The following is a 25,735-nucleotide window of genomic DNA, read 5'->3' as shown; positions in this document are numbered from 1 at the left end:
GCAAGGAGTAGGACACTGAGGACAAAGCACTCTGCATGTTTATATTTGTCTGTGTTCCAGGTGAATAGTGAGGCACACACATTTCCATGTGTTGTGCTGCACTGTTACTAGGCAGAGGGTTTGTGCAATTCACCCGTGTAGTACTCTGTTAAGGGATTCGGGCTGCAAGCTTTCTGCTTTACTGCAGTCTAGGATTTGGTGGGCTTGTAGTTGCCATGTAGTGTTACTCACCTGCCACTCTTGTTTAACAGCAAAACTTGTCCACGCAAAATTCAAGGAACAAAATACAAGTTTTTACATGAATACTTTATTAGTTTCTCTTAGAGTACTGTACAAAGGAGTAATAAAAATATTCACACTTTATTTTAGAAAGTTCTCTAGATGAAATTTTTGTATACAGAGCAAAAAGAAGGGCTACTGGAAAATAACCCTAAAACTATGTACAATGTAAGAATGTTCCATAAAAAACTAATTTAGCTTGCTTAAATTGATCCAGTGAGGATACATATACACGTACACTTGCATGCTTAAAATACATATTATGGGCAATGATAAAGCAATGTGAGTCACCACAGGAAATATTAATGTGTTAACAGTGGTAACTCAGCTGCTGTCCCTTTTTTAAGGGCCAGTACCATGCTTTTATTTAACAAAAAATAATAATAATAAAAAGTACTCTGGAATTAAGTAGCCCTGAATCTCAGGATATTCTTTTTTTTTTTTTTTTTTTTAAAGGCTTTCTCCTGCAAAGGGTTGGACTCCACGACATCCTGTTAGCTATATTAAATGAATTGCAAGACAGGATCCCTAATTCAGAAACATCAAGCTGGTAGTATGTGATTGTTTTGTGATTCTTCCTGGTGCAATAATTTCCATACCGTGTGAAAGTACGTGGTCTTAACAATGGCTTATAGAAGTCTTTGCCCACAACAAGATCAGGCAAAGGGATGGCTTTTGCCAGTGCCTGTGAACTCATCTAGTGGCGGTTTTCAAAAACTTTTTCCCTTCTGCATCCACAGCGAAACAAAAATGAAAAGCATTTTAAGTACGTACTTGTCCGTTCTTTGTTTCTCATTCACACAATGGAGTCCACCTTTAATTCTCCAGCTGAAGTTTACCTTAGTCACTATGCAGGGAGCCAGTACAAGGCCTAGAGGAAAACATCACGTGTTGTGATCAAAATCCCATTTAAAATCAGTAACAATCAATTCTCTCCTTCATGCAGGTACTTGGGAGAAAATCCTGTGATCTCAACGAACTAATGGACAGTCTTTTCACTCGCATTCTGGTTCTCTGTGCAAAAGGTAGGCTTCACCCTTGTATCGCTGCTATGCTAGCTGCAAATACATTACTGTCTGAAAATCTCTCATCTTGTCCATGTTATCTTGATGTCCCTTTTCTCAGTAGTGACTTATCCCATGAAATGTTTCTTCAGTTTTTACTCTCACTTTTTTCCATATTTCTCCTGTTTTCATTTATATTTCACTTGATTGGATTAACTGTATGAGTCCAAGTTAACTGTCAGATAGTCCACAGCAAAAATGCTATGCCTATGTTATGAAGAATGTAATTTGCCACATAACCCCAAATACATATGAGTAATGGCTATTTTAATTCATTTCAGTGTGAACAAAGTAAATCAAAAAAGTTTGCTATTATAATTAAGGCTTTGTCTAACAAGAGATTTTAGACTTTAGGCTTTAAAAACTGCCCTTTTGAGAAGCTTATAATTCCATTCTATTCTATGCTGTTTTACAGTTAATCTTTAATTCAACAAAATGGAATCAAACGTCCATAGTGTCAGTTAAGAGTACAAATAATGTATGTTCAGATCCTCAGCTGTTGTAACACCAAGGCTTTCAATGAAGCTAGTGCTGTATTTCATCATGAAAATCTGACCCCTTCAGTCAGACCCCTTCAGCTTCAGTTTACATTTCTGCTAAAAATATCAAAATTGCTCTGATTCTGTGTAATGTGCAGGTAATTACAGAAATAGTCAATACATATATCTTATTGGAATAATGTTTTTAAGGAAAAGCATCCTTGATAAATCAACTGTTTTTGTTGCAAATAAGTGGATTCCCCCCCCCCCCCCACACACATTCTACCTAAATAACTAAACTGTGTTCTTTCCTCTGGAGATTTGCCATTAGCGTGCACATTCCATGTGCTGCCAGACATTCAGATTTGTTAAGCACCGTACAGTCTACATTATGGATATTGCTCTAGCTATCCTGTTAAGAACAGGCTCTACAAATGTGAGGGTAGCAGTCTTTCTACAGGCATTCAAGACATTGAAATGATTAAGAAATCAACGGTATCAAAGATACTGAGCTGATTGGAGAACTAGCTCTAATTTGAAAACAATATTTTATTTCAAAAGTCATTGTCTAGTAGCTTAAAGAGTACATTAGCTTTAGGGTATATAGTACCTTAACTAAAGCAGCAATCTCTATGTCATGGTGGTTAAAAGGTTTAAAAAAAACACACAAGAAAGAGGAAGAAAAAGAAAAACAAACCAAATAATAAATTAAACATCTGTCAAACTCCCTTGCTGGAGACTAGCACTCAAATATCAAGCCAGACTCTTTTCTATCTTCTTGAGAGCTTCCTTTTTACTTAGAATATTTCCATTTTCAAACATATTAGATAATGCTTCTCTGTGCATTACAACAGCCCTCTGAGATGCATTAAATGTTTTTTCCCTTTCTCTGCAGCAGTCTGATAGTAAATCTGAGACAGAGAAGTAAAACTGCTTGCCCAAAATTATGCATGGAGTATTACTACACCTTATATGCAAACCTGAAGTTCTTCTATCCCTGTCCTATGCTGAGGCCATCAAAGAGAAGTCATCAATATCCACTCTACTGCCCACTGACCTCTTAAGGCTATACTTGGCTAATGCAGGAACAAAAATACTATATTGAAAATGTTTATATTATTGTCAAAAATGTGAGACAATATAAGCACTAAGACAACAAAAATACAGGCTTTCAGGGGAAGCATGAGGAAAAACATATTTCAACCAGCACACAACCCAAAATAAAAACCTACTGCTTTGTGAACAGTAGAAAGACATCTCAGCCAGGAGATCTAAACCTGCAAACCTATTTTACTTAGGGGGATAATGTTACGGGGAAAAAGCTCAATGTTGTTTCTATACTAAATCATCAGTTATCTTCAGTGACCCATTGCATCCTTCTGTTGGTCAATTCAGTTAGCTGTCTGCTGCTGGTGCTGCTTGTCAGTACAGCTCTCTACAGCTCCTTTACCCTTTCCAATGGTCATTCAAGGGCCAGGGCATGCTGCTGCAGTACTTGGGCAAGACATTGTGCATGAAGGTGAGGGACAGACTTCCAAGCTAAGTCAGAAATCAGACGCTTTTCCTGGTGTGAAGTGAGATGCTGAGTTAAGTCCACAGCTACCTGGAGAACCGGCAGATCTCAGTAACGCATACGCAGACTTGGGAAACCAAGTTGCTGGCTGGAGGAGAAAAATTTCAGTCACAGCCAGTAACTGCCTGTATCAAGCAGCCAGCTGTCTCTCATTTGGCCTATACCTGTCAGTCTTCAGTTTCTTGCATCCTCATGTGATCTCCATGTACCAAGTAGCTCAGTGACATTTCTAGTCAATCATTGAAATGACTTGCACCTTGCCCCTTAATCAAATGCTCTGCTGAGCACTGGCTGAACACTCCGAGTGTGCTTTAAAATGGGTTGGTTGGGGTGGGGAGCAAAGTTACTCAGACTCTGGTATGAGTTGAAAATAACTAGCACGATTTAGAATCTGATTAGGACTTTTCCCCTGAACCACATGAATGGTACCATAAAAAACTGAAAACTCTGTCAAATTGCAGGTCATGCCTTCCTGTGTTCTTTTCAGTAAAAGAATTTCCTTTCTCAGTGGGATAAAGGATTTAAAAATAAAAATCTGTCATTCTCTTCTCCTCCCCCACCCCTTGCCCAAATATGAAACCCATACCCTAAAACAATCAAGTATTGGGAAAGTTTGGCTGTATCCCTTTGCATTTCCCCACGTATCACTTAAAGCACCTAGCTTCAGAAAGGGAAATATATTTTAAAGTGCATTTACCACAGCAATAGTACCAGCACTAGAAGCTTTTCCCCTCATCCCCATACTTTTCATTCAGTGTCTGGGATAGGTGAAAACCTCCCCAGAATTCATCCTCTTTGTACCTTGAAGTCTCAGTGTCCTGCATGTACTTAATGACACTGGAATAAAAGAAATCCAGCATCATGTATCCTGCTCTGCACTAAACTCTACTCTGGAGCTTGTTTAGATTTATTGGGCATGAGGATCCAGCATGCGGTATACGTCTGTTGGATACTGCATTTAAACAGCCGCCGTGAAACTATATCCCAGTGTGCATGAGAGTAAAGAAACAGGACTAAAGAGAAGGAATTTCCCCCCCCCCCTCCTGCTCCTCTTCAATTCTCTCCATCCAAGCAGTTCAGTACTTGTTGATCCCAAAGATCCGGACTCCATGAAACTGGGGCAATTTGGGGATCAGGACACTCATAAGGGAGACGGTGTTGATTATGAAGTGTATCCGGTCATACTTTGTGTAAAAGCTGGTTAGAAAATACCTGGAAAGGAGGGGAACAAAAAGAGGAAGTTGAATTACAGCACCTATGGTTTCGGTCTTCCTCATGGCTCCTAGAAGCACAAAGATACCTTCAAATAAATGATCAGTTATGGCTTCCCTCAATCCTTGGATGAATCACCCTACAAAACCAGACCTCCTATATAGATGCAATAACTAGCTTAGGGACAGGGAAAGAAGACCCTGGATTTGACAAACCACGCATCTGGGTGCAGAAACAGCGCTCGTTAATTTCCTTTCTCCTGTTTTCCCTCTTGAACATGGGAAGAGTAGCCTCCAACTGTCCATCCAGACTCTTCAGTACCCTTCTTTAAAAACAGCCTCAAACTCTTTTTGAGCCATTGAGCCAGAAAAACAAATAGTATCATGTAGAAACCAGGCAAGCCAAGATCACGTGTGTTCATAGTGATCTCATCCTTTTTCCTCAGGTTCTCCATTCTTTCTTCATTTACCTGTTTTCTTAAGCCTATATCTGACCTCTTCTGGGACAAGACCCATGTTTTTGTTCTGTTCCTGTTCAGCAGCTATTATCACAAGATCTTAGTCCACAACAGGCTCTTAAGTATTACCATAGTGTATAAAAATAAGTTCACTAATAGCCCAGCAATGTACAGGATACAGGACCTTAGAACAGCATAGGTCTATACTGATCTATCTAGAAGTACTCTGTGAGCATTAACTCAGGTTGCAGAGGACCCCCCCAAAGCAAGCTGGAGACTGTTCTCCAAAACATTTAGCCTGAGAGTGGCCAAGAAGAGTACAGGTGTAAGCACGTTATACTACAGCCTATTACTAAATACATCTGTTAATAAATATATTCCTTTAAAGGCAGAACTGGGGAAGGGAGCAGAAAGGAATTAATTTTCTTTGAGGGTGATAGTGTTTTGTTTTCCCAAGACAGCATATTCAGCAGCAGCATTGATTAGCGCAGGCATGTGAGACAGCTCAACTGCCCTGAAGTACTCACAGTACAATGGGCATGATGGTCAGGAACTTGCGTGATGCTGTGAACTGCACGCCGTAGTCCATCTGCTCCCAGTGCGTGAGCAGCCGAGCCTTCCCTTGATCTGGAGTCTCAAAAGGCGTTCCTTTCACGGTATGTAGGAAGATGTACATACTCTGCAGCAAATATAAATGCAGCCTGAAGCACACACAGTGTTCGGTATGTCCCGCACCACGCCACCAGAGAGTTCAACTTCAGCAAGAACAGTACAGTTGCGAAAGAGGGGTGAGACTGGCAACTTGCACCAGCACGCTGTTCCGCTAGAGGGACACGTTACCATCGCTGGGACGTGTTCTTACACTGACAGCAGCTAATGAGGCCGCAAGAGCTAAGGAGGAAGACTGCTGGCTGGGGCTAGCTCGGACTTAGCTGTTAGCACTGGAGGCCTCTCAATCAGCTCCTGGGCATAAGCAAAGAAGGTGGTTGCAACATTACAGTGTTTGGATCTCTGGGATCAGGATATTAACACAGACTCCTTGTACCATGCAAGAGCAATGCTAAATGCTTTAAAAAGTGCTGGTAGACCTGTAGGCAGTAAGGGTCTGTTCCTACTCTAATTACAAGTTAACATCTTGAAGCAGAACATGAATTACAGATAAGCAGCAAGCATCTGGCCAAGTTAGGCATGTCTTTTAAATGCAGTCATTGCTGGCCTTTTAAACTCCTTCCTGGTCCCAGGACAGGCACAAGGCGGGGGGAACAGAGGAGAGAAGGGGAAGGATCTGGATGAAAAGCAGGCAGCATTCGTGCTAAACTCAGCCTCCAGCAGCTCCAGTTGTGTGGGGTTTTTTTTTTGTTTTTCTTTTTTTTGCTAGAGACTTGGATAACATAAGCACAAGGGTCCCCAGTAAGGGGGGCATTTTTGACTCCTGGATATTCTCTGCCTGCGTTGCTATTTAAAATAAAGGCTATGAAATGGATTGCTGCATTTCTGTGAAGTTAATTTGTCTCTCTTTCCTGAGAGTGAATTGCTGCCTAGAGGTCTGCTCTCAGCTCTAGGACACAAGCATGCTAAGACTTGCACAAGGCAATGGCAGAGGCATAGAAGCAAGCCATTGAACAGATCGTGGTTTTTCTCTGCTCGCTAGGGAAGGTTTTACTGAGTGGCTGCAGCTTTTCCAGGGCATAGCAGAGGACATCACTGCATAAACAGAGCAGGTTCTGGCATCACAGATAGCCCTGGTACACGGTTTTCCTTGCTGCAGCATACGCATCTGTCAGGGTCTGCTGTGCATATCCGTACGCATCTAGCACAACACAGATTAACGTTCATTTAGGTACCTGATCCTTAGAAGAGGCAAATCTATTCCTGAATTAATCTTTCACTTTAAGCTGAACAAATTGGTTTGATTTTTAATCTTGTTTTTTACTCTGATGAGGCCAATTCAGTCTTATTGTATCAACCACAGTGAGAGCTGTCATGCTAGCTTCTGTGGCCTGTGAAATCTATTCCTCTGTTAAGGTGGACACAGCAAAGGGACCTACCCTGCAGGCAGATCAGTTCAGTGTCCACTCTGAGCAGCCTCACCAGATGTTTAGTGTCTCTCTCTGCTGATGGGACACTAAACAAAGGCAAAGGTGCAGTCTGAGGGGTGGAAGTTGAGTAAGTCACCCCACATCTTTGGAAATGCAGAAAAAGGAATTGTTTCAACAGGAATCTTACTAGATCTCTCACAAAAACAGCTGGTGCTGAGAGACCCACCTCTGCATGCCCCAGGAAATCAAGCCAACCGTGCTGTTCCCTTACCATGTTGTGGATGATGTTAGTAAGAGTCCAAACCACAGGAACGCTGAAGAAGGGGATACTCAGGAGTACAACGTGCAGCAGGCCAATTCCGAGGACGTAGGACAACCAGATGCCCCGGCTGTTCATGACACGGGTGTTGGGGTTCACCTCGCTGTGTGCTGTTCCCACGTTCATGTTGGCTTTTGTATTAATCGGGCACCCCTGAAACTAAACCAGAGCCAGGTTAGTAGTCAGATCTCGGTAAACCTCCATCTACGTTACTCAGATAAGAGCAGCTTGGGTGGAGCTCTCTGTTGCTGTTAAGCAAACCTGAATTCTGTGGCAGTTGCTATAAAAATCACAAGTCAGTTCACTTCTCTGCAACTCATTATTTCCATTTGTAGAGCTGACATTTCTGAGGAGAAGCTAAATCCAGGAACAGCTGAGATTTGAGAATAATGTGTAGGAAGCCTGTCTGTGACAGGAGCTACTTGTGATCTGCTGAAATGTCTTTTTGGAACCAAGATGTCAAGGTTCAATCCCACGATTGCCTGAGAAGACTCAGACAAATTACTGAAGCACTTTCAAAGTCATCATCACAGTGTTAATCGTGGAAGCACTTGCACATGAAACGACTTACTTGTTTATGGGTTCAGCATACCTTAAACTCAGAAATAAAGCACAAGTCTGCAGAAAAAAAGGCACAAGAGCTATATAATGACAGAGCTCTCTATTACTTCCACTGATTTATTAGGGTTCTGCATGGCTCTAGGGGTTTGCTGGTCTCCTCGTCTAGCTTATGTGTTTTGCCTTCCAATTTAAAACTTAAGAAGAGAGTAACAAAAAGTCCTGAATCAGGAAGGAGAGAGATTCTTCTCTAGCAACAGAAGAAAAGTTGGAGATCACAAGGAAGACTGTATTGGGAGGATATTTCAGTAGCAAGAGCTGCAAAGGAGACAGCTCTTGTCCTACCTGGAAGGAACAGATGCCATGTAGGAGGAAAACAGAGAGATGTTTTTCTGAACAATCCCAGGAAGAAGAGGAAGCCAGACAGCATTATCCTTTCAGATAGCAAATGGATAGCAACACCAATTTTTGGAATGGTTCTCTGGGACTATGGACAATGCAGATATCAGAAAGGATTTTTATATTGCTGCATTAATGACTAGCAGGAGCAGGTATCAGTCACATTTTAGCACTACCGGAAAGACGAGGTGTCTGGCTTAGCAGTTTTCAGGGATTACAGGAAATGGCACAAAGGGGAAAGAACTGTAAAGTAGAATACTTTTACACTGAGATGAGGGAAAGCCTTGCATAAAGTCATCATTGTCCATCTCCCAAGGAAGAGCAGCATCATTAGATAATACATTGTTTTCCTTGTTGTACAGAGGACCAGCAAGGCAAGGGCTTCCCCCCCTCCCCCCGATGTCTAGCCTTGCATTTTTGCTGCTTTGGTTCCCACAGCTGGAAGACTGAGTTGCTGTTCTCTCTAGCTCTCACAGCCTTTGGTCTCTGGAGGCGAGTCCCAGCCAGATCTAACATTATGCTCTGTATGTCACTGCCAGCTGTTCTGAGTTTCCTTATAGAGTGCTGGGTCTGGCTTGTTTCAGAAGCTGGCGCTCTCTTTCCTGTCCCTGCCTAGGGCTAGTACACAAAGCAAACGCTTGATTCTGCAGCTCCTGGTATGCACAGTGTAACTTCCAAGCCTCTCAGCTGCACATGCGGCTGTTACTCAGTGTTGCAGGCAGCTGTTGGGAGGTAGGGCTGCTAGGTGAGCAGAAAAGATGCTCACCTACCTCTGCTACTCAGGCATCAGGTAGTTATATCTGGAGAAGGCTTTTGTTTCACTACCAACACACAAGCTGCAGGTCTGCAGACTGCTTGGCTTCTTTTCACTTGTCTCCTGGGTCAAAGGATATCAGCTGCTGGAGACTGCAGACAAAGACTGAAGCTTGGTCTGAAAGCAGGACTTGGAGCCAGAGGGTTCAGCGCTCCAGTCCTAGCTGAGAATCCAAACCCCATCTTTATTCTGGTGCAATTCCTAAAGGTTTTCAAAAGAACATCTAGGGGTTGAAGTGAAGCATAACATGAGTGAAGAATATCATATTGTTGTAAAAAAAAAAAAAAAGGCAAGCACCACTGTGGAACATATAAACAGGAGTACTGTTTGCCAGACATATGAAATAATTCTCCTAGATATTGGTAACGCCTCAGCTAGAATACTGTCCAGTTCAAGGAGCAGCTGGAGAGAGTCCAGGGGAGAGCAATGAGAATGAACAGAGGTGTAGGAAAAACATGACCTGCAAGGACAGATTGAAGGAAATGGGTTTGTTTAGTCTAGAGAACACTCGAGAGATGTGATGAATAGTTTTCAAATACTTAAAAGAGCTGCAAAGAGAAAGGCATAAATTGTTGTAGTGGAGTTAACTGCACAATGAAGATTCAGAGCAGCTTTATAAAGCAAAAAACAGTGTGATGTTGGAATGGACTGCCCATGGAAAGTGATCAGTCTCCCTCACTGGACATTTTAAAATCAAGTTTCATAAGCAATGCAAAAGATTATTAAAATTTCTCCTTGGAATTGAAGGTTGACTAGGTTATCTCTCAAGGGCCCTTCTGGTTCCCCTTCTTTCAAAATCATGCTGTTATCCAAAGACTATTGAAGTTAACAAACCTCCCATCAAACCGGATGCGTAGCGGTGCAACATGAGTGTTTAATAATAAAGTGGAATTTCCATTTGAGGACAATCACTAGTCTAATTTTCAAAAAATGAGGAGCAAATTCCCCTTGGTCCCATCTACAAACTAGAGCAGTTGCAAGTCTGAAGCTTGGGGACAATGGAAAAGCAGGGCCAAACCTAGAAGCTGTAGCTGAAGCAATTCCCCCTCCCCGTGCCTCAGTTTCCTTGCTTATACAAATGAGGATTAGACAGGTGAAACTCTAGCACATGTAGTACAAGATGTTAATTTATTCTTGCAAGACATCTTTGGGGGATGCCAAGCATTAGGTCATATGATTAGGATAATTTTGCATGCTTCTCATTCTGTCCTCTCCCACCTTAAGAATATTTCATCTGTGAATCTTCTCTATTTCTAGATTGATATTTGCAGCCCTTGCACAAGCTCTTTGCTCACACGCTTTAGATTGCGCATAGAGCTTTGCACATTATTGCAAAAGCCTAACTGGGAGAGACTGAGCTCTTAAAGCTCAGATCCCTACCCCCATCCCAGATCTCATGGTATTTGCTTTCTAATTTTACACTGGGGATTTGTTCACCTGCAGGAAAAACAAAGCAAAACACAAAAGCAGGAGGAACTCCAGCTCCACCCCTAGAGCAGATGGCTGCTAAGCTGTGCTTTCCCAGTTGTGCAGCAGTTTTTCAGGACAGTAAAGCTTTAATATTTCATCAGACCGAGTGTGAAGGTCAGGACTGCACTGACATTGGACAGTGTCCATCCAAGGAGGGGAAAAGTCGTAACTGTGCTCAGATACAAACAGAGCGTTGCGGTAGAGGAGCTGAACCCTTCCTGTCTGCCCAGTCCTTTGCATACTCAGTCTACTGACTTCCCTTGCGTTCCCACCCACCGCTGCACGAGCTCCCAGGCTCCCCACAGCTTTTTGGGGAAAGGAAGACTCTTATTCTGGGGTTCAGAGCAAGCACTGTCAGGGCTGTCAGTTCAGCATCTGATGTGACAGCATCTCCCCACTTCTAAGAAAAGGGGAAACAAAACAGCACCAGGAGTTTACCACTTGCTTTGTCTCCAATCAGCTGCTGGAGGACCTGCAACCTCTGGCAAAAATTATGCTATTAACACCCCAAGGTACTGCTCCTTCCCCACCTTTTCTTGCTCCCAGAGGTGCATAACCACCGTCTGTTCCCGTCCCCTCACAATTCAGCTGAACTGCGACCCAATAAATGCCTGCCAATGACATCACTCTTCCCTCAGTCATATCCCACTGCGCATCGCAGGATGGCAACTCACCGCATGGCCCCCAGCGGTGTCCTGAGCCCTGCACCGGTCTGCCTGAGCCCGTGTGGCTGGCCGCTTCCCTTTGCGCACAGCCTCCCAGCTCCTCTGCTGCTTGCCACACTTGAGATATTATTGCGCAGGAACTTTCACTACACATGCAACTAGTGCAATAGGTGCTTATCTTGGTTGATCTTTCTAATGTTCCCAGAGTGCAAGCAATTATGATCCAACTGAGCAGCTGAGGAGCTGAGATCGCTATCTCAGGCAGCAACGGCAATCGCTCTTTCCCAAGTAAATAAATATTTTAAACCCTTCTTTGCAAGACGGCATCAGTGTTTGAACCAGAGTCTCAAGTACAACAAAGATTTTAGTGAACGTTGCTGTATTTAAAGGGAGCTGATGGCTGAAGGAACTGACTGATATATTAGACTAATGCAGCACTCCTTTGTAACCCGCTCCCACTTGGGGTCACCGATAGAATTTAGCAAGTCTGAGCCCCAAAGCTGTCAATTCCCTCCTCACAATACCAGAGCCTACAGGATAGAAGTGAGGCCTGGCTGCAAAACAGAAAACAGGGGCTCCAGAACGGAGGTACGACTCTCGGGACTGCAGATTGAGATGAGGCCACAATTAATGCCGCCAGCGGAAACGTGAGCAGTCCCAGATGACAGTGTTAGCAGCTGGATCTCTTTCACTCTCAACCTTTTCTGCTAAATTTAGAAGGAAAGTTTAGCCACGAAGGAAACTCTACAAGTTAGATTTCTTCTAGGCACACATGGACGTAGGCTCAGGATTCCTCTGTGTCCTGGACCCTGTATAACTGGAAACAAAGACCTGGCCCCTGCCCAAAAGAAGCCCCGAGTGACACAGCATGGAAGGACCTATGCCCCAAAGCCTTTTCAGCGCCGCTTTGGAGGCAGGCGAAAGGGGAGCGAGCACACAAACAAGAAAGGCACCCTCTCCTGCCTGGGCTGCTGCAGCCCGAACGCCGCCCCTGCTCCGTGGGGCCTTCCCACTGCAGCCCAGGGGTTTTTCCATGCCCCCAACCCTAGCCTCGGGCCCCTAAGCCTTCTGGCGGTGTCCCCGCGGCTGTCGGGGGGAACAGGAACCCAGAAGGCTTCTCCCCGCCCTCCTGCCTGCTGCGAGGGCTGTCGGCGCCGCAGCCCCGCTCCCGGGAGCCCAGAGCCCTCCCGTGGCGGCCGGGACGCGACACCGGCCCGGCGTCACCTGCTGGAGCGCGGGGAGGCGACGAGGCCTTTAACCCGGGCCGGCCCCGAGCGGACGGGGCACCGCGCCCCCCCCCTCCTCCCCACGCCAGCGGAGGGAGGCCCCCGGCCCCGGCCCGCACTCACCGCTGCGGCGCTGGGCGCGGCGGGCCGGGGCTCTCCGGCGCGCACCCCGCCGCCCCGGCTGCGCTCCCGGCTGGCACCACGGCGCGACCCGCCCCGGCCCGGCCCGCCCCGCCGCCGCGGCACGCCGGGAGCTGTAGTCCCGAGCCCGGCGCCGCTGCTCCCGCTCCGGCGGCTCCGCGCACGGGAACGGACCGAGCTGCCCCGCGTGCTCCGGCCACCCCACGGCACCACGAGGGGCGCCGCTCCCCCAAAATCACCCGCTGCCGTGGCCGCAGCTGGGGTGGGGGCCCCGTGGTACTGGGTGCTGCGGTCACCCAGTGGTGGGTGTCCTTCTAGGAGCAGGGGTCTGAAATGGGGTCTCGAAGGAAACCCTTCTAGGAGCAGGGGTCTGATTTGGGGTCTCGAAGGAAACCCTTCTAGGAGCAGGGGTCTGAAATGGGGTCTTGAAAGAAACCCTTCTAGGAGCAGGAGTCTGAAATGGGGTCTCGAAGGAAACCCTTCTAGGAGCAGGGGTCTGAAATGGGGTCTCGAAGGAAACCCTTCTAGGAGCAGGGGTCTGAAATGGGGTCTTGAAAGAAACCCTTCTAGGAGCAGGGGTCTGAAATGGGGTCTCGAAGGAAACCCTTCTAGGAGCAGGGGTCTGAAATGGGGTCTCGAAGGAAACCCTTCCAGGAGCAGGGGTCTGAAATGGGGTCTCGAAGGAAACCCTTCTAGGAGCAGGGGTCTGAAATGGGGTCTTGAAAGAAACCCTTCTAGGAGCAGGGGTCTGAAATGGTGTCTCTAAAGAAACCCTTCTAGGAGCAGGGGTCTGAAATGGGGTCTCGAAGGAAACCCTTCCAGGAGCAGGGGTCTGAAATGGGGTCTCGAAGGAAACCCTTCTAGGAGCAGGGGTCTGAAATGGGGTCTTGAAAGAAACCCTTCTAGGAGCAGGGGTCTGATTTGGGGTCTCGAAGGAAACCCTTCTAGGAGCAGGGGTCTGAAATGGGGTCTCGAAGGAAACCCTTCTAGGAGCAGGGGTCTGAAATGGGGTCTCGAAGGAAACCCTTCTAGGAGCAGGGGTCTGATTTGGGGTCTCGAAGGAAACCCTTCTAGGAGCAGGGGTCTGAAATGGGGTCTCAAAGGAAACCCTTCTAGGAGCAGGGGTCTGATTTGGGGTCTCGAAGGAAACCCTTCTAGGAGCAGGGGTCTGAAATGGGGTCTCGAAGGAAACCCTTCCAGGAGCAGGGGTCTGAAATGGGGTCTCGAAGGAAACCCTTCCAGGAGCAGGGGTCTGAAATGGGGTCTCGAAGGAAACCCTTCCAGGAGCAGGGGTCTGAAATGGGGTCTCGAAGGAAACCCTTCCAGGAGCAGGGGTCTGAAATGGTGTCTCAAAAGAAACCCTTCTAGGAGCAGGGGGTCTTGGGGTCTTGAACGGAAGTTTCTCTGCCCCTCCGCTGTATGTTGGAGGCCACTTGGCTGGTGGCTCCTCTGGCAACAGCGTCCAAACTGGCCCCTCAGAGATCCATGAGGCAGGGGAGGCTGTAGAGGAACAGCCCCAGTGAAACGCTCTGGGGACGCATTTGGTGGCAGTAAGTACCCCACTCCCAGCTCTGCGCACAGTGAGGCTCAGATCCAACGAGGCACTTGCACCCGGCTCAGGGAGGGTCGCTCCCTTCCCCTGCGACCACTGGAGCTCTTCCTTGTGGAAAGCCACAGCCACGCAGCAGCACACATGTAAGTAGTATGTGCAAGCAGGCGGTGCGCACCGCTGGGGCGCCGGGGCCAAGGTCAGGGGCTGGGAGCTCTGGATTCCTCCGGTTGTGTGTTGGGGGAGACCATCTGGCCCTGTCTTTGTTTGCACGATGATCAAAGCTAATAGCATGGTGCTGTCACGGCCCCTCGGTGTGCACAGCCATCTGTGCAGGGCTTTGTGTGCGCCGGCAGCAACGAGCTCTTCCTCCGAGGAGCGGCAGAGGGTGCAGCGCTGTCGCTGAACGGGGAAGCAGCTTTGTGCTGGAAACCACCCGGCCGGGAGCTGCTCTGCTGCCGGCTCCCGTGGGGGTCCCAAAGCTGAGCCCTGGCAAGGAGACGTCAGCCCTCTGTGCGGAGCTCGGGCTCCGATGCCCTGTGACCTCTCATATTGCACCCCTGAACTGCCCTCTCCACGCACACGTTGCCCGTGCAGCTCTGCCAGTATCGCTCAAGAGCTCCCCTCACAGCTCTAGCGGTTCCCTCCCAGGCCGCTCTGCAAAGCCGCTCTGGAGTTTCGTGTTGGCCTGGGTGGGTTTCCAGTGCTGCTTTGCACCGAGCTAATCAAGGTTTTCCTGTGCTCTTCCCAGGGATGGGTGCCTGTGCGCCCATGTCCCCTTGGGAGCTCTGGGGCAGGACCGCCCTCGCGGGGGAGGCGGTGGCTCGAGAAGGGCGCTGCTGGAGAAGGGGAGCCCCCAGGGGTCCTTAGCACGTGCCCAGTCTTGCAGGAGGCTTGGGGAAGGGCTGCCCTCCTGCTCCGCTCAGGATCAAGCCAGGAGGAGGCCCTGCAGGCCAGCCCTGGCCCCACATGGTCCCATCTGGATTCGGTGCCGCGGTGCTGGTTGGCACCAGCCGCAGAGCAGGCTCCAGGCCTGAGCTGGACGCTCTCGCTTTTGCCTGCAGGTGGTTGTGCGCCGGCTGGGCACGGCTGGGGCGCTGAGACCCTGCCGGCTGCCAGGGTTGGGGCTGCCCGCTTGTCACACACTGGCATCGCGCTGCTGGCAGGGCACCGGCGTTGATTCCCGGAGCCAGAGATCTCCCCCTGGCAGCTGCTCGTGGAGGGCCTTGGCAGAGGCCGGGCACGCTGGGGCGGAGCAGGCACATGCACCGCTACAGCACTGCCGGTCCAGCTGCCAGGCTGAGACCTCCGGCGGGACAGGAGAGCCCAATCCCTGCCCGCCCTCTCCGGGGCCGGTGGGGCGAGGGATCCCGTGGGAGCTGGGGCCGGCGGGGCGAGACGCGAGGATGCCGGTGAGCGGAGGCGAGGGATCCCGCGGGAGCTGGGGCCGGCGGGGCGAGGCGCGGGGATGCCGGTGAGCGGAGGCGGGGGATCCCGCGGGAGCTGGGGCCGGCGGGGCGAGGCGCGGGGATGCCGGTGAGCGGAGGCGAGGGATCCCGCGGGAGCTGGGGCCGGCGGGGTGAGGCGCGGGGATGCCGGTGAGCGGAGGCGAGGGATCCCGCGGGAGCTGGGGCCGGCGGGGCGAGGCGCGGGGATGCCGGTGAGCGGAGGTGAGGGATCCCGCGGGAGCTGGGGCCGGCGGGGCGAGGCGCGGGGATGCCGGTGAGCGGAGGCGAGGGATCCCGCGGGAGCTGGGGCCGGCGGGGCGAGGCGCGGGGATGCCGGTGAGCGGAGGCGGGGGATCCCGCGGGAGCTGGGGCCGGCGGGGCGAGGCGCGGGGATGCCGGTGAGCGGAGGCGAGGGATCCCGCGGGAGCTGGGGCCGGCGGGGTGAGGCGCGGGGATGCCGGTGAGCGGAGGCGAGGGATCCCGCGGGAGCTGGGGCCGGCGGGGCGAGGCGCGGGGATGCCGGTGAGCGGAGGCGAGGGATCCCGTGGGAGCTGGGGCCGGCGGGGCGAGGCGCGGGGATGCCGGTGAGCGGAGGCGGGGGATCCCGCGGGAGCTGGGGCCGGCGGGGCGAGGCGCGGGGATGCCGGTGAGCGGAGGCGAGGGATCCCGCGGGAGCTGGGGCCGGCGGGGCGAGGCGCGGGGATGCCGGTGAGCGGAGGCGAGGGATCCCGCGGGAGCTGGGGCCGGCGGGGCGAGGCGCGGGGATGCCGGTGAGCGGAGGCGAGGGATCCCGCGGGAGCTGGGGCCGGCGGGGCGAGGCGCGGGGATGCCGGTGAGCGGAGGCGAGGGATCCCGCGGGAGCTGGGGCCGGCGGGGCGAGGCGCGGGGATGCCGGTGAGCGGAGGCGAGGGATCCCGCGGGAGCTGGGGCCGGCGGGGCGAGGCGCGGGGATGCCGGTGAGCGGAGGTGAGGGATCCCGCGGGAGCTGGGGCCGGCGGGGCGAGGCGCGGGGATGCCGGTGAGCGGAGGCGAGGGATCCCGCGGGAGCTGGGGCCGGCGGGGCGAGGCGCGGGGATGCCGGTGAGCGGAGGCGAGGGATCCCGCGGGAGCTGGGGCCGGCGGGGCGAGGCGCGGGGATGCCGGTGAGCGGAGGTGAGGGATCCCGCGGGAGCTGGGGCCGGCGGGGCGAGGCGCGGGGATGCCGGTGAGCGGAGGCGAGGGATCCCGCGGGAGCTGGGGCCGGCGGGGCGAGGCGCGGGGATGCCGGTGAGCGGAGGCGGGGGATCCCGCGGGAGCTGGGGCCGGCGGGGCGAGGCGCGGGGATGCCGGTGAGCGGAGGCGAGGGATCCCGCGGGAGCTGGGGCCGGCGGGGCGAGGCGCGGGGATGCCGGTGAGCGGAGGCGGGGGATCCCGCGGGAGCTGGGGCCGGCGGGGCGAGGCGCGGGGATGCCGGTGAGCGGAGGCGGGAGATCCCGCGGGAGCTGGGGCCGGCGGGGCGAGGCGCGGGGATGCCGGTGAGCGGAGGCGGGGGATCCCGCGGGAGCTGGGGCCGGCGGGGCGAGGCGCGGGGATGCCGGTGAGCGGAGGCGAGGGATCCCGCGGGAGCTGGGGCCGGCGGGGCGAGGCGCGGGGATGCCGGTGAGCGGAGGCGGGGGATCCCGCGGGAGCTGGCCCTGCTTTGCAGGAGAGACACGCACGCACGGCACGGTCTATTTTTATCCCTGCTCCTGCCTGACTGAGCAGATCCCTCTGCACGGTGACATCTAATTTAGCAGCTTCCCTGCACCCCGCTGACTCTGCACGTGAGGGGGAAGCTCAATGCGACGGCTATTTTTAAACCTCCATAAATATTAATCCCTTTCAGTGATGCAGCAGGCAGCCTCTCTCGCTGCCAGTGCGTGAGCGCGGTGGGGGGCCCGGCTCCCTGGGCTCTCCAGCCTGGGTTCACCCACGCAGGTGTCCGGGGCAGGGGGGGTTCCCCGGGGGGGATCCCGCCCCCTCCTGATCCGTAGGCCCAGGCCTGTGGCTGCCGTTTCCGCCGCCGGCCCGCTCTCCGCGGGGCCGGTCCCGCGTGGTTTGCCGGGCCTCGCTCGCCCTCGGCCCCGCTCCATGTCAGATGGCCGTGCTCCCCCCTGCTCTCCCGGGCTGTCCGTCCTGCTGCTGGGTCAATACCGGGCTATATTTAGCCCGGCGGTGGCAGCGAGGAGCTGATGCTGGCTATTTTTAGCCAGCCCTGCTGCGCTTGCAGCTGGAGGCTCCCGGCGCGGGGTCGTGCTGCACTGCAGGCTCCAGGTAGGCAGGCTGGCGGGTGCTGTGGCTGCCCGGCACTGGGGGGGGCTGGGTGCCCCCCACCCCGGGACCCTCGTGAGTGCTGGCTGCCCAAAGGCCCTGTGCCGGCTGCCCGAGGGCCCTGACTCTGCTGCCTCTGGGTCTCAACACGAGCAGACCGAGCTCCCCGGGACTCGCCGAAACTGCAAGTGCCCACGAGCAGCCACCCGCCCGGCTGCCTCAGCTCCTCGACGCCCCCAAGTCCCGGCGGCGCTGCTGGAGGCCGTGCCGTCTCCGGAGGAGCCTGCGCTGCCCCAGCGCTCGCACCGTTTCCCGCTGCGCGGAGCAGCGCCCTGGCGTGCTCCCCGGCAGCGCTGGGACCTCCGACCGGCGCTCGGGCTGCTCCCTTCTCCAGCCCGGGGAGGACGGATGGGCGTACGTTACATGGAGACCTCCAGCCTCGGAGCTCCTGGGCGGCCCCATGGTCGAACGTCGCTTCTGGGCTGCGGACACGGCAAACCCAGTGCACGTCCTGCCAGTGACAATCCTGAGCGAGGGTGGCCAAGAGCAAACTGCTGCTCCCCAGCTGCCGGCATGTCGCGGACGCTCGGGGCTTGTCCCAGAGCACCCGCCTGAGCGGCACCCTGCCCAGACCCGACCTCGGGCTCCGCTCGGCTCCGGACAGAGCGGTTGGACGACCCGGAGAGCTGACGCTGTCAGCGCCTGGCAGCCCCAGGCCTCTCTCCAACGCCGGCCCTCCAGGCAGGGATGGGAGGAAATCCGGACCGGTCCCTCTGCGTGCGCAGACCCTCGCTGGCCGCATGGCGCAGCGCTGCCGGCCCCGGTGCACTGAGCCGGCGACGGGCTGAGCTCCTGCGGCACCGTGCGCCCCGCGCTGCCCTCGACTCGGCCTCGCTGCCTGGCCCCAGCCGGAGGTGCGTGAGAGTCCGGGGCGTCCCCAGGGAAATCGCCCCTGGAGGAGGCTCCTACCTGCCTGGCGGGGTGCTGTGGGGGAGTCAGTGGGTGCCTGGCAGAGCAGGGTCCCTCGTGCCCATGTAGCCCAGAGGCTGCTTTTTGAGCAGTTCCCGCTGCGTTGGGCTGGGACGGTGCCCTGGCCGGTGGGGAGGGCTGGGGCTGCGGGGCGGAGGGATGGGTGCTGCACCCGCAGGAGAAGCCCAAAGCCCTGAGCCTGCTCGTGCACCCGGGAGGAGACGGGGCCTCCCAGGGCAGCGTCACGGCAGCTCAGCCCCCCCAGGGCCCCCCTGTGCCCCAGCCCCTCTCCCCAGCGCGGCGCCAGGCCTGGCTGCGCCTCTCTGCCGTCAGGTTTTGTTCTCCTAATTGATGCGAGACGCAGGCCAGGCGCCTCCTAAACGGTTTATGCTCTTTGCGCCACGGGGGAACAGAAACGCGCGAGGCTGGGCCGTACCGCCAAGGAGAGGCGGGTTACGGGGAGCGGGGGGCTGCGAATGCCCTCGCAGGGGCACAGCGAGGGCACGGCCGTCGCCCGCCGGGGCCCGTGTCCGGTGGGGACGGACGGGGCGAGCCCCCCCGGCCGGCCGCCTCCAGGCAGCGAGCAGCGGCAGGCAGGGCCTGGCCGGGCACCGGGTGGCCTCTCGGCCTGCGCCGCGGGTCCCGGCCAGCCCGGGGGCACCGGGGCCGCGGGCCCGGCCCGGCCCGGTAACGGCGGCCGCTCTCCATGGTCCTGAGCTGGGACCTGCCGGTGTCCCGGGGCCGGGGTGGGGGGGGAGGCGGGGGCTGGAGACCCCCCCCCCAGGCAGCCCCCGGGGTACCTGGGCAAATCCTGCATCCCGGGCGCAACGGGATGCTCTGGGCTGCACTCGCCGCCCCCCGCCCCCCCCCCCCCCGAGCCCGCCGAGGTGCCTCCTCCGCCTCGGGCTGGACCGGGCACCGGGCGCCCCGGGGAGCCGGTGCTGCGCCGGCCCCGCTGCAGCCGGGTTGGGGGCGGAGGGGAGGGGGGGGGGACACGACCGCGGCATGGGGTCTGTCCGTCCCCCCTCCCCGGGCCCTGGCGAGGCTCTGGGCCGCCTTGCTGCCCTCCGCGGCTCGGCTTTCCCGCGAGTAACCGATACCGGTGGCCGGTAGGAGCCCCGGGGGGGCGGCCCCGGCCCCGGCAGGAGCGAGGGCTCCGGCGCCCGCCGGGCCGCACGGACAGCCGCGGCCCCGGGGAAGGAGCCCGGGGGCCGTGCAGCGCCGTGCACCCTGCGAGGGCCGGTGGAGGCCGTTCCCCGGCGGGACGTGAGCCCCGGGCAGGGGGTTGGGAGCATCGCGGCGGTGCCCGGGGCTGCGCCAAGCCCGTAGCTCCGGCGGCCTCTGCCCCCCCCCCCTCGCCGCCCCCCGCAGGCTCCCCGGGGGGGGGGGCTGTCCCGGGGGGGGGGACGGCCGGGAAGGACGCGGATGCGGCGGGAGGCGGGGGGGGGTGCTCGGCGCTGTACAGCCCCCCCGGCGGGGCGGGCCGGGGGCGGGGAGCCCCGGGGAGGCCCGGGCGGCGGATCCCGCCCACCGGCCCCGCCGCCGCCGCCGCCGCCGCCGCCGGCTCCGGGCCCGCCGCGCTGCGCGGGGCGCGGCCGCTCCGCCGCCGCGGGGCTGCGCACGGCAGGTGAGTCCGCACCGGGACCCCCCCCCCGCCCCCGCCGTCCCGGCTCCGGTCCCCTCCCCGGGCAAGGCGGGAGGCAGGCGGGGAGGGGGGGTCCCGGGGAATTACCGGGGCTTCCCTCGCCCCCGGCGCCGCGCCGAGCCGGGGGGAAGCCCGGGCATCCCGGCTGCGGGCGGCCCCCCCCTCGCTCCCTCCTAGCCCGAGACCCAGGGACCCCGGCGTCCTGGCACGGGGGCTGCGTGGGGCCCGTCACCCCCGTCCTCTCCGCGGCGTGCACCCGGTGGGGCCGGGGCCGGTGACCGCCCCATCTCGGGGCCTCTGAGAGCTGCAGCCCCCCCCCCCACGGCAGGGTTCCCCCAGCCCCCCCGGGTCCTGCGGACGGGGCACCCCCCTTTCCTGGGCCCCCGGGGCCTGGCTCAGCCTTGGCCGCTTGCAGTGGTGCCGGGGTCCGCGCTCGCACCGCGTGGCAGCGCGAGGGCCGGTGCCAGGGCGCAGCCTTCGCCCTGGGTCGCTGCGGGCAGACCTGGGGGGGGCTGGTGCCCCGGCGGCGTGGGGCCGGGGGCCGCGGCCACGCTGGGCGCAGGGCCCGCTGCGCCCGCCACAGCAGAGCGGGAGCCTGGGGCAAAAAGGCTGCAGAGCCGGGGTGTCGGGGTGCCCCGTGGCGGCTCCGAGCCCCGGTCGCCGTTCAGCGGCGGCGGGAGCGAGGTGCGCGGAGGTCGCCCCCCACCTCCCCAGCGCTGCTGGCCCGACCCCGGGGCGCTCGGCGCGCTCGGGCTGGAGAAGGGAGTAGCTGTGCTCCCCCGGGGGCTGCAGCCACCGTGCCAAACGCGGCAGGGCATCTGCAGGCAGCGAGCCGGGCGCTGAGGTCCAGGCTGCTCTACCACGGCCACCTTTGGGTGGCTGCGTCTGCCCCCTTGCCGGGCAGCCCGGTGCGGTTGGCGGCCGTAAGGCTGGCCGAGGCCCGGCTGGGCGCCCGCGAGCCTGTTTGCCCCCGGCAGGGTGCTCCTGGCCGTCGCCCTCCGGGGAGCGGGGCGTTTGTGGGCTGCAGGGACACTTGCCCTGTGCCCCGGGTGGGCACAGCCCGGCCGCAGGGCGTCTCGCGGAGCTCTGTTTTAACCAGGTGCCCTGGGGGTGCCCCTTTTATTCCCGTTTCTTTAATCGTGGGATGCCCGGGGAGAGTTTCTGCATCCTGCTTAGATTGCTCTGCCACCGTGGTCGTGCCGGAGATGGTCCCGGGCCCCTTGATGTGGCAGGAGCCGCGGCTGGGAAAGCAGGGTAACGTCTCAGACGGGGCCCTTATCTGCTACCACCACCCTGGGAACTTATTAAAAGCTCAGCTCAAGTGAATTTCCTTTTTCTGTTTTTGTTTCTTTCCTGGTGACGTTTTTCCCCTCCGGAATAAAGGGCTGGATGGAGACCATGGTTACGAGGTGGTGTGGGCTGGAGCGGGACCCTGCAGGGGCAGGGGACAGCAGAGCCCAGACATCCGCCTGTGCCACTCCACAGTCAAAAGCAGACACCCCGCAGAAAAATATTGGCACGTGTCTGCGTCTTCCCAGGGCACTGGTTGGAAACTGGAGCTGGTGAGCAGAGACGAGCAGCCTGGACGTGCGGCTCGCCTGCTGCCCAGGCCCCACAGCCCCAGGCACGTCCCGCACCGCTCGGGGAACCTGCTCTGCTTCTGCCCGCCTGTTTTTCCCATCGCGTCCCCCGGGGGCTCGGTTTGCCTGGAAGCAGGGCTTCCCTGCCGCTGCGTCCCCGAGGCCGCCGCTGCAGGATGTGCTGGCCTCCTTCGAGCGAGCGAGCAAACTCCCAGTGACCTTGGCGAGGTGGGGATCTCACCCCCGCCTCTGGCTCTGCCGGAGCCGCGTCCGTTTGTTACAGCCCAGCTGTCCGCACGCAGGAGCTCTGCCTCCGCTCGGCCTCCTGGGGTCTAATCCTGCTGCGCGGGAAGCCGGGAGCTTGGCCGCTGACGGCAGGAGGGGGACGGGCCCGCCGCCGGGGCGCGGGCGGACGGCGCGGGGTGCAGCGGCGGCCTGAGGGCGGCCGGTTTGCCCCGCGTTCGAGCACCGCTCCTCGGCGCCTCTGGTCTGACGCTGTCCCCTTGCTGTCTCCGTCTCAGATGCACCGAGCGCGGCCAGCACCGCCGAGGACCACAGCTGACGGGCAGGCGGCCGCCTGGTTATGCAGACGCCGGCACCATGCCGCTGGCAGACCGGTTCCTGCTCCGCTCCGCTCCCATGTGGCTGCTGCTTCCGAGCTTCCTGCTCGTGGCCTCCTGCCTCCGCTCGGCCGCCGCCTTCCCAAAGGGCTGCTACCCTTCGGAAGAGGAGGGCTTCAAGACCTTCCGGTGCAGCAACGCTCGGCTGACCGAGGTCCCTCAAGACATACCCAATGACACCAACAAGCTCTACCTGGACTCCAACCGAATCCCCTTCCTGCCCCGCGACGCCTTTCGGGACCTGCCGCTCTTGCTGGAGCTGGACCTGTCTCACAACGCCATCGCCAGCGTCGAGAGCGGGGCTTTCCGGGGCCTGGCGGATCACTTGCACTCTCTGGACTTGTCTTCCAACAAGCTGGTGTCAGTCAGCAAGGATGCCTTTAGCAACCTGAAGGCCAAGGTCAACCTCTCCAACAACCCTTGGCTGTGTGACTGCCGGCTGCAGGAGCTGATCCGGACGGTGGATCTGGCGGCCGGGTCGTCGGGCGGCATCGTGTGCGACTCCTCCGCGCAGGAGGAGCACGTGGGCAAATCCTTCCTGCAAGTGATCGCGGACACGGACTTCTGCAACGTGTACAAAAAGACCACGGACATCGCGATGCTGGTCACCATGTTCGGCTGGTTCGCCATGGTGATCTCCTACCTGGTCTACTACGTGCGGCAGAACCAGGAGGACGCCCGGCGGCACCTGGAGTATCTCAAGTCCTTGCCCAGCAAGCAGCGGAGGTCGGAGGAGTCGTCCACCATCAGCACCGTGGTGTGAGGAGCCGGCCTCCCGGCGGACACGGGTACCCAGAGAGCCCGCGGCCCGGCTGCTCCGCGGGCTCCCCATGGCTGTAGAGGCTGTTATTCACCGTTGCCATCGCACAGTAATAATAGCGGTTTCGTTCCGCGGGGAAACGACATCCGGCCGCGGGAGCCGCGGCTGCTGGGAGCAAGCGGGAGCGCGAGGGCCTGGACCCGACGAAGCGGCTGCGATGGGGAGCGGTTAGGTGTGGACGAGCACACCCGAGAGCCACCGGGGCCTCTGCCTGCTCGCTTCCAACCGCAAAGGACCGGAGGGACCCAGAGCGGGGCCCCGAGCGCTCCCGCTCACCCCTTCCTGGACATTCACACTTCATTTTGAACTCTTTTATTTCTTTGGCAGAAATCCCTTGGGGCATTAACGGGTTTTGGCTGCGTGCCTGGCTGGGCGGCAGGCTGGGCTCGGCGCCGGCCCTCCTGCCCGGGCAGCGGCGGGGGCGAGCGGTGCGGGAGCGAGGCCCTGGAGCATCACGCGTCCCAGCTGCAACCAGCATCCCGGCGGGACTGGAGGAAAATGGAGACGCGCCGGTCGGGAAGGGCAGGAAGCGCGTCCGGCTGCGCCCCGGGCCTGCCCGGCTGCGGAGCTGCAGGGAGAGCTTCGCCGCTCTTGCGCTGGGTGACGTTGTCCCACGTTGGCCCTCGCTGTCCCTTCCCCTCCGCCCCCGGGCCAGCCGGAGCGCGGGGCCGTCGGGTCGCGACCGCGCGGAGCTGGGGCGGCTCGTAGGCGAACTCCGGACCTTGCCCCAGCTGGGCGCTGCGTCCCTGCAAGAAGCAAACGGGGAGACGGGCTCCTGCCGGTGCTGAGCCCTGCGGCACGGCACCGGTGCCGGGGCGCCGGGTCCCCCTCGGCGCTCCCCGGGGCCGCCCGGCTCAGCGCCTGCAGCCCGGCAGCCCCCCGCCGCGGCTGGCTCCGCGGGGGCCGGAGCCTGGCACGGCCCTGGGGACGCTGCTCAGCGGCCGGCGCTGAATTGCCACCGGGCGAAAGGTCTCAGCTCTTTGCTCGAGGGCTCACAAGCCGGCCGACCGGTCACTGTGACGGGAGCCACCGAGACGCCCGCTCTCCCGTCCTTGCCCACCGCCCGTGCCGCTGGCAGCAGCCTGACCCTCCCCTCGCCCCAAACCCCCCCCCCTCCCCGCTCCTCCCTCCCCGTGTCCCTTGGTGCAATTTCCAGTATTGGGCTGCAGGTTCCTGGTTTCCACGTGCGGGGGCTAGAGAGGGGCCTGAGCCGCCGGGCGCCGGGGTCTCCCTGCCCGGGCGTCCGCCTCGCCCTGGGCCGCGCAGCCGCCGGCGGGAGGGTGGGCGCGAAGCCAAAGCAGCCCCGGCTCCTGCAGCCGAGCCCCAGACACAGCCGTTCCGGCTGGTTTTTAAAACCACCTGAAGCTAAATTGCCTTAATTCACCAAGAGCATCAACCAAAGCTGCTGGAACGCCCTCCGAGCCGGGGCCGGCCGCGCGGCGGGTCGGTGCCGGAGGCGGCGCGGAGCCCGGCGACACGCGGGCGCAGGCCTCGGGCCCCTCTCTAGTAATTTCCGCCGTCCCTTCGCGGCGCCCGGGAGGGGGGCGGCGGGGCCGGCGGCTCGCGCCCTCCCACAAGTGCCTACTTTCTGGCTGCAGAGCGGGTGCCCCCCGGCCCCGCCGTGCCGCGGCTCTCCCCCCCCCGGCACCGGCGGCGAGCGGAGGGACGCCTGCGACCATCTGACCCAATCTGCGTTTTGTTTAAGGGACCTTTTACGTTCTTACTTTATACAACAATAAAGTTGGCTTCTACTTTGGCGTCCGCCTGGTGCCTGGCGTCGCTCCCGGAGGCTCTCGCCGGGGGGGCTACGGCCACCCGCCCCGGTGCCCCGCTCCCGACCCAGCCAGCGCCGCGAGCAACGGGACACCTCGCTCCCGCCGGTAACCCAACCTTCGCCTTGAATTAATGAACAGGCCGCGGCTCGGTTTCCGCCAGCGGCACCCGGGGGGCTGGCGCGGCGCCTGCTCTCCTGCTGGCGCCCCCGGCCGCGGCCGGCGCCGGGACGTCCCGGGGGCTCCGCGGCGCAGGGAGCAGCCGGGATGGGTGGGGGGCTGCTCGGTCCGGTCCCCCCCACCGGCGCCTGGCGGGTGCTGCAGGGTCCGACCCGCGCTGGGGAGGCG

At 58.1% G+C, this 25,735-nt stretch overlaps 2 protein-coding genes across 3 annotated transcripts; one reads left to right on the top strand and one right to left on the bottom strand.

Moving 5' to 3' along the window:
- Positions 1–287: 287 nt before the first annotated feature.
- On the bottom strand, positions 288–12,760 carry ORMDL3 (ORMDL sphingolipid biosynthesis regulator 3). Of its 2 annotated transcripts, none has more exons than XM_068919324.1 (4): positions 12,678–12,760; positions 7,375–7,581; positions 5,592–5,743; positions 288–4,607 (listed from the first exon to the last, which is right to left on the bottom strand). In XM_068919324.1, exons 2-4 carry the CDS (start codon positions 7,546–7,548, stop codon positions 4,472–4,474), a joined length of 462 nt encoding a protein of 153 aa, XP_068775425.1. In that variant the 5' UTR covers positions 7,549–7,581; positions 12,678–12,760; the 3' UTR covers positions 288–4,471. The 2 variants fall into 2 exon arrangements, with proteins under 2 accessions (XP_068775425.1, XP_068775424.1); XM_068919323.1 differs by having other exon boundaries at positions 7,375–7,575; positions 12,678–12,755.
- A 7,763-nt stretch (positions 12,761–20,523) lies between these two features.
- LRRC3C (leucine rich repeat containing 3C) lies at positions 20,524–23,674 on the top strand. The gene is made up of 2 exons (XM_068919043.1): positions 20,524–20,577; positions 22,697–23,674. Exon 2 carries the CDS (start codon positions 22,776–22,778, stop codon positions 23,556–23,558), a length of 783 nt encoding a protein of 260 aa, XP_068775144.1. The 5' UTR covers positions 20,524–20,577; positions 22,697–22,775; the 3' UTR covers positions 23,559–23,674.
- The last annotated feature ends 2,061 nt before the right edge of the window (positions 23,675–25,735 follow it).

The sequence above is a fragment of the Struthio camelus genome, chromosome 25, assembly GCF_040807025.1.
Source record: "Struthio camelus isolate bStrCam1 chromosome 25, bStrCam1.hap1, whole genome shotgun sequence".
In the NCBI taxonomy this organism is placed as follows: domain Eukaryota; kingdom Metazoa; phylum Chordata; class Aves; order Struthioniformes; family Struthionidae; genus Struthio; species Struthio camelus.
The sequence above is the reverse complement of the archived record's forward strand: the minus strand, read 5'-3'. Positions and strand labels throughout refer to the sequence as shown.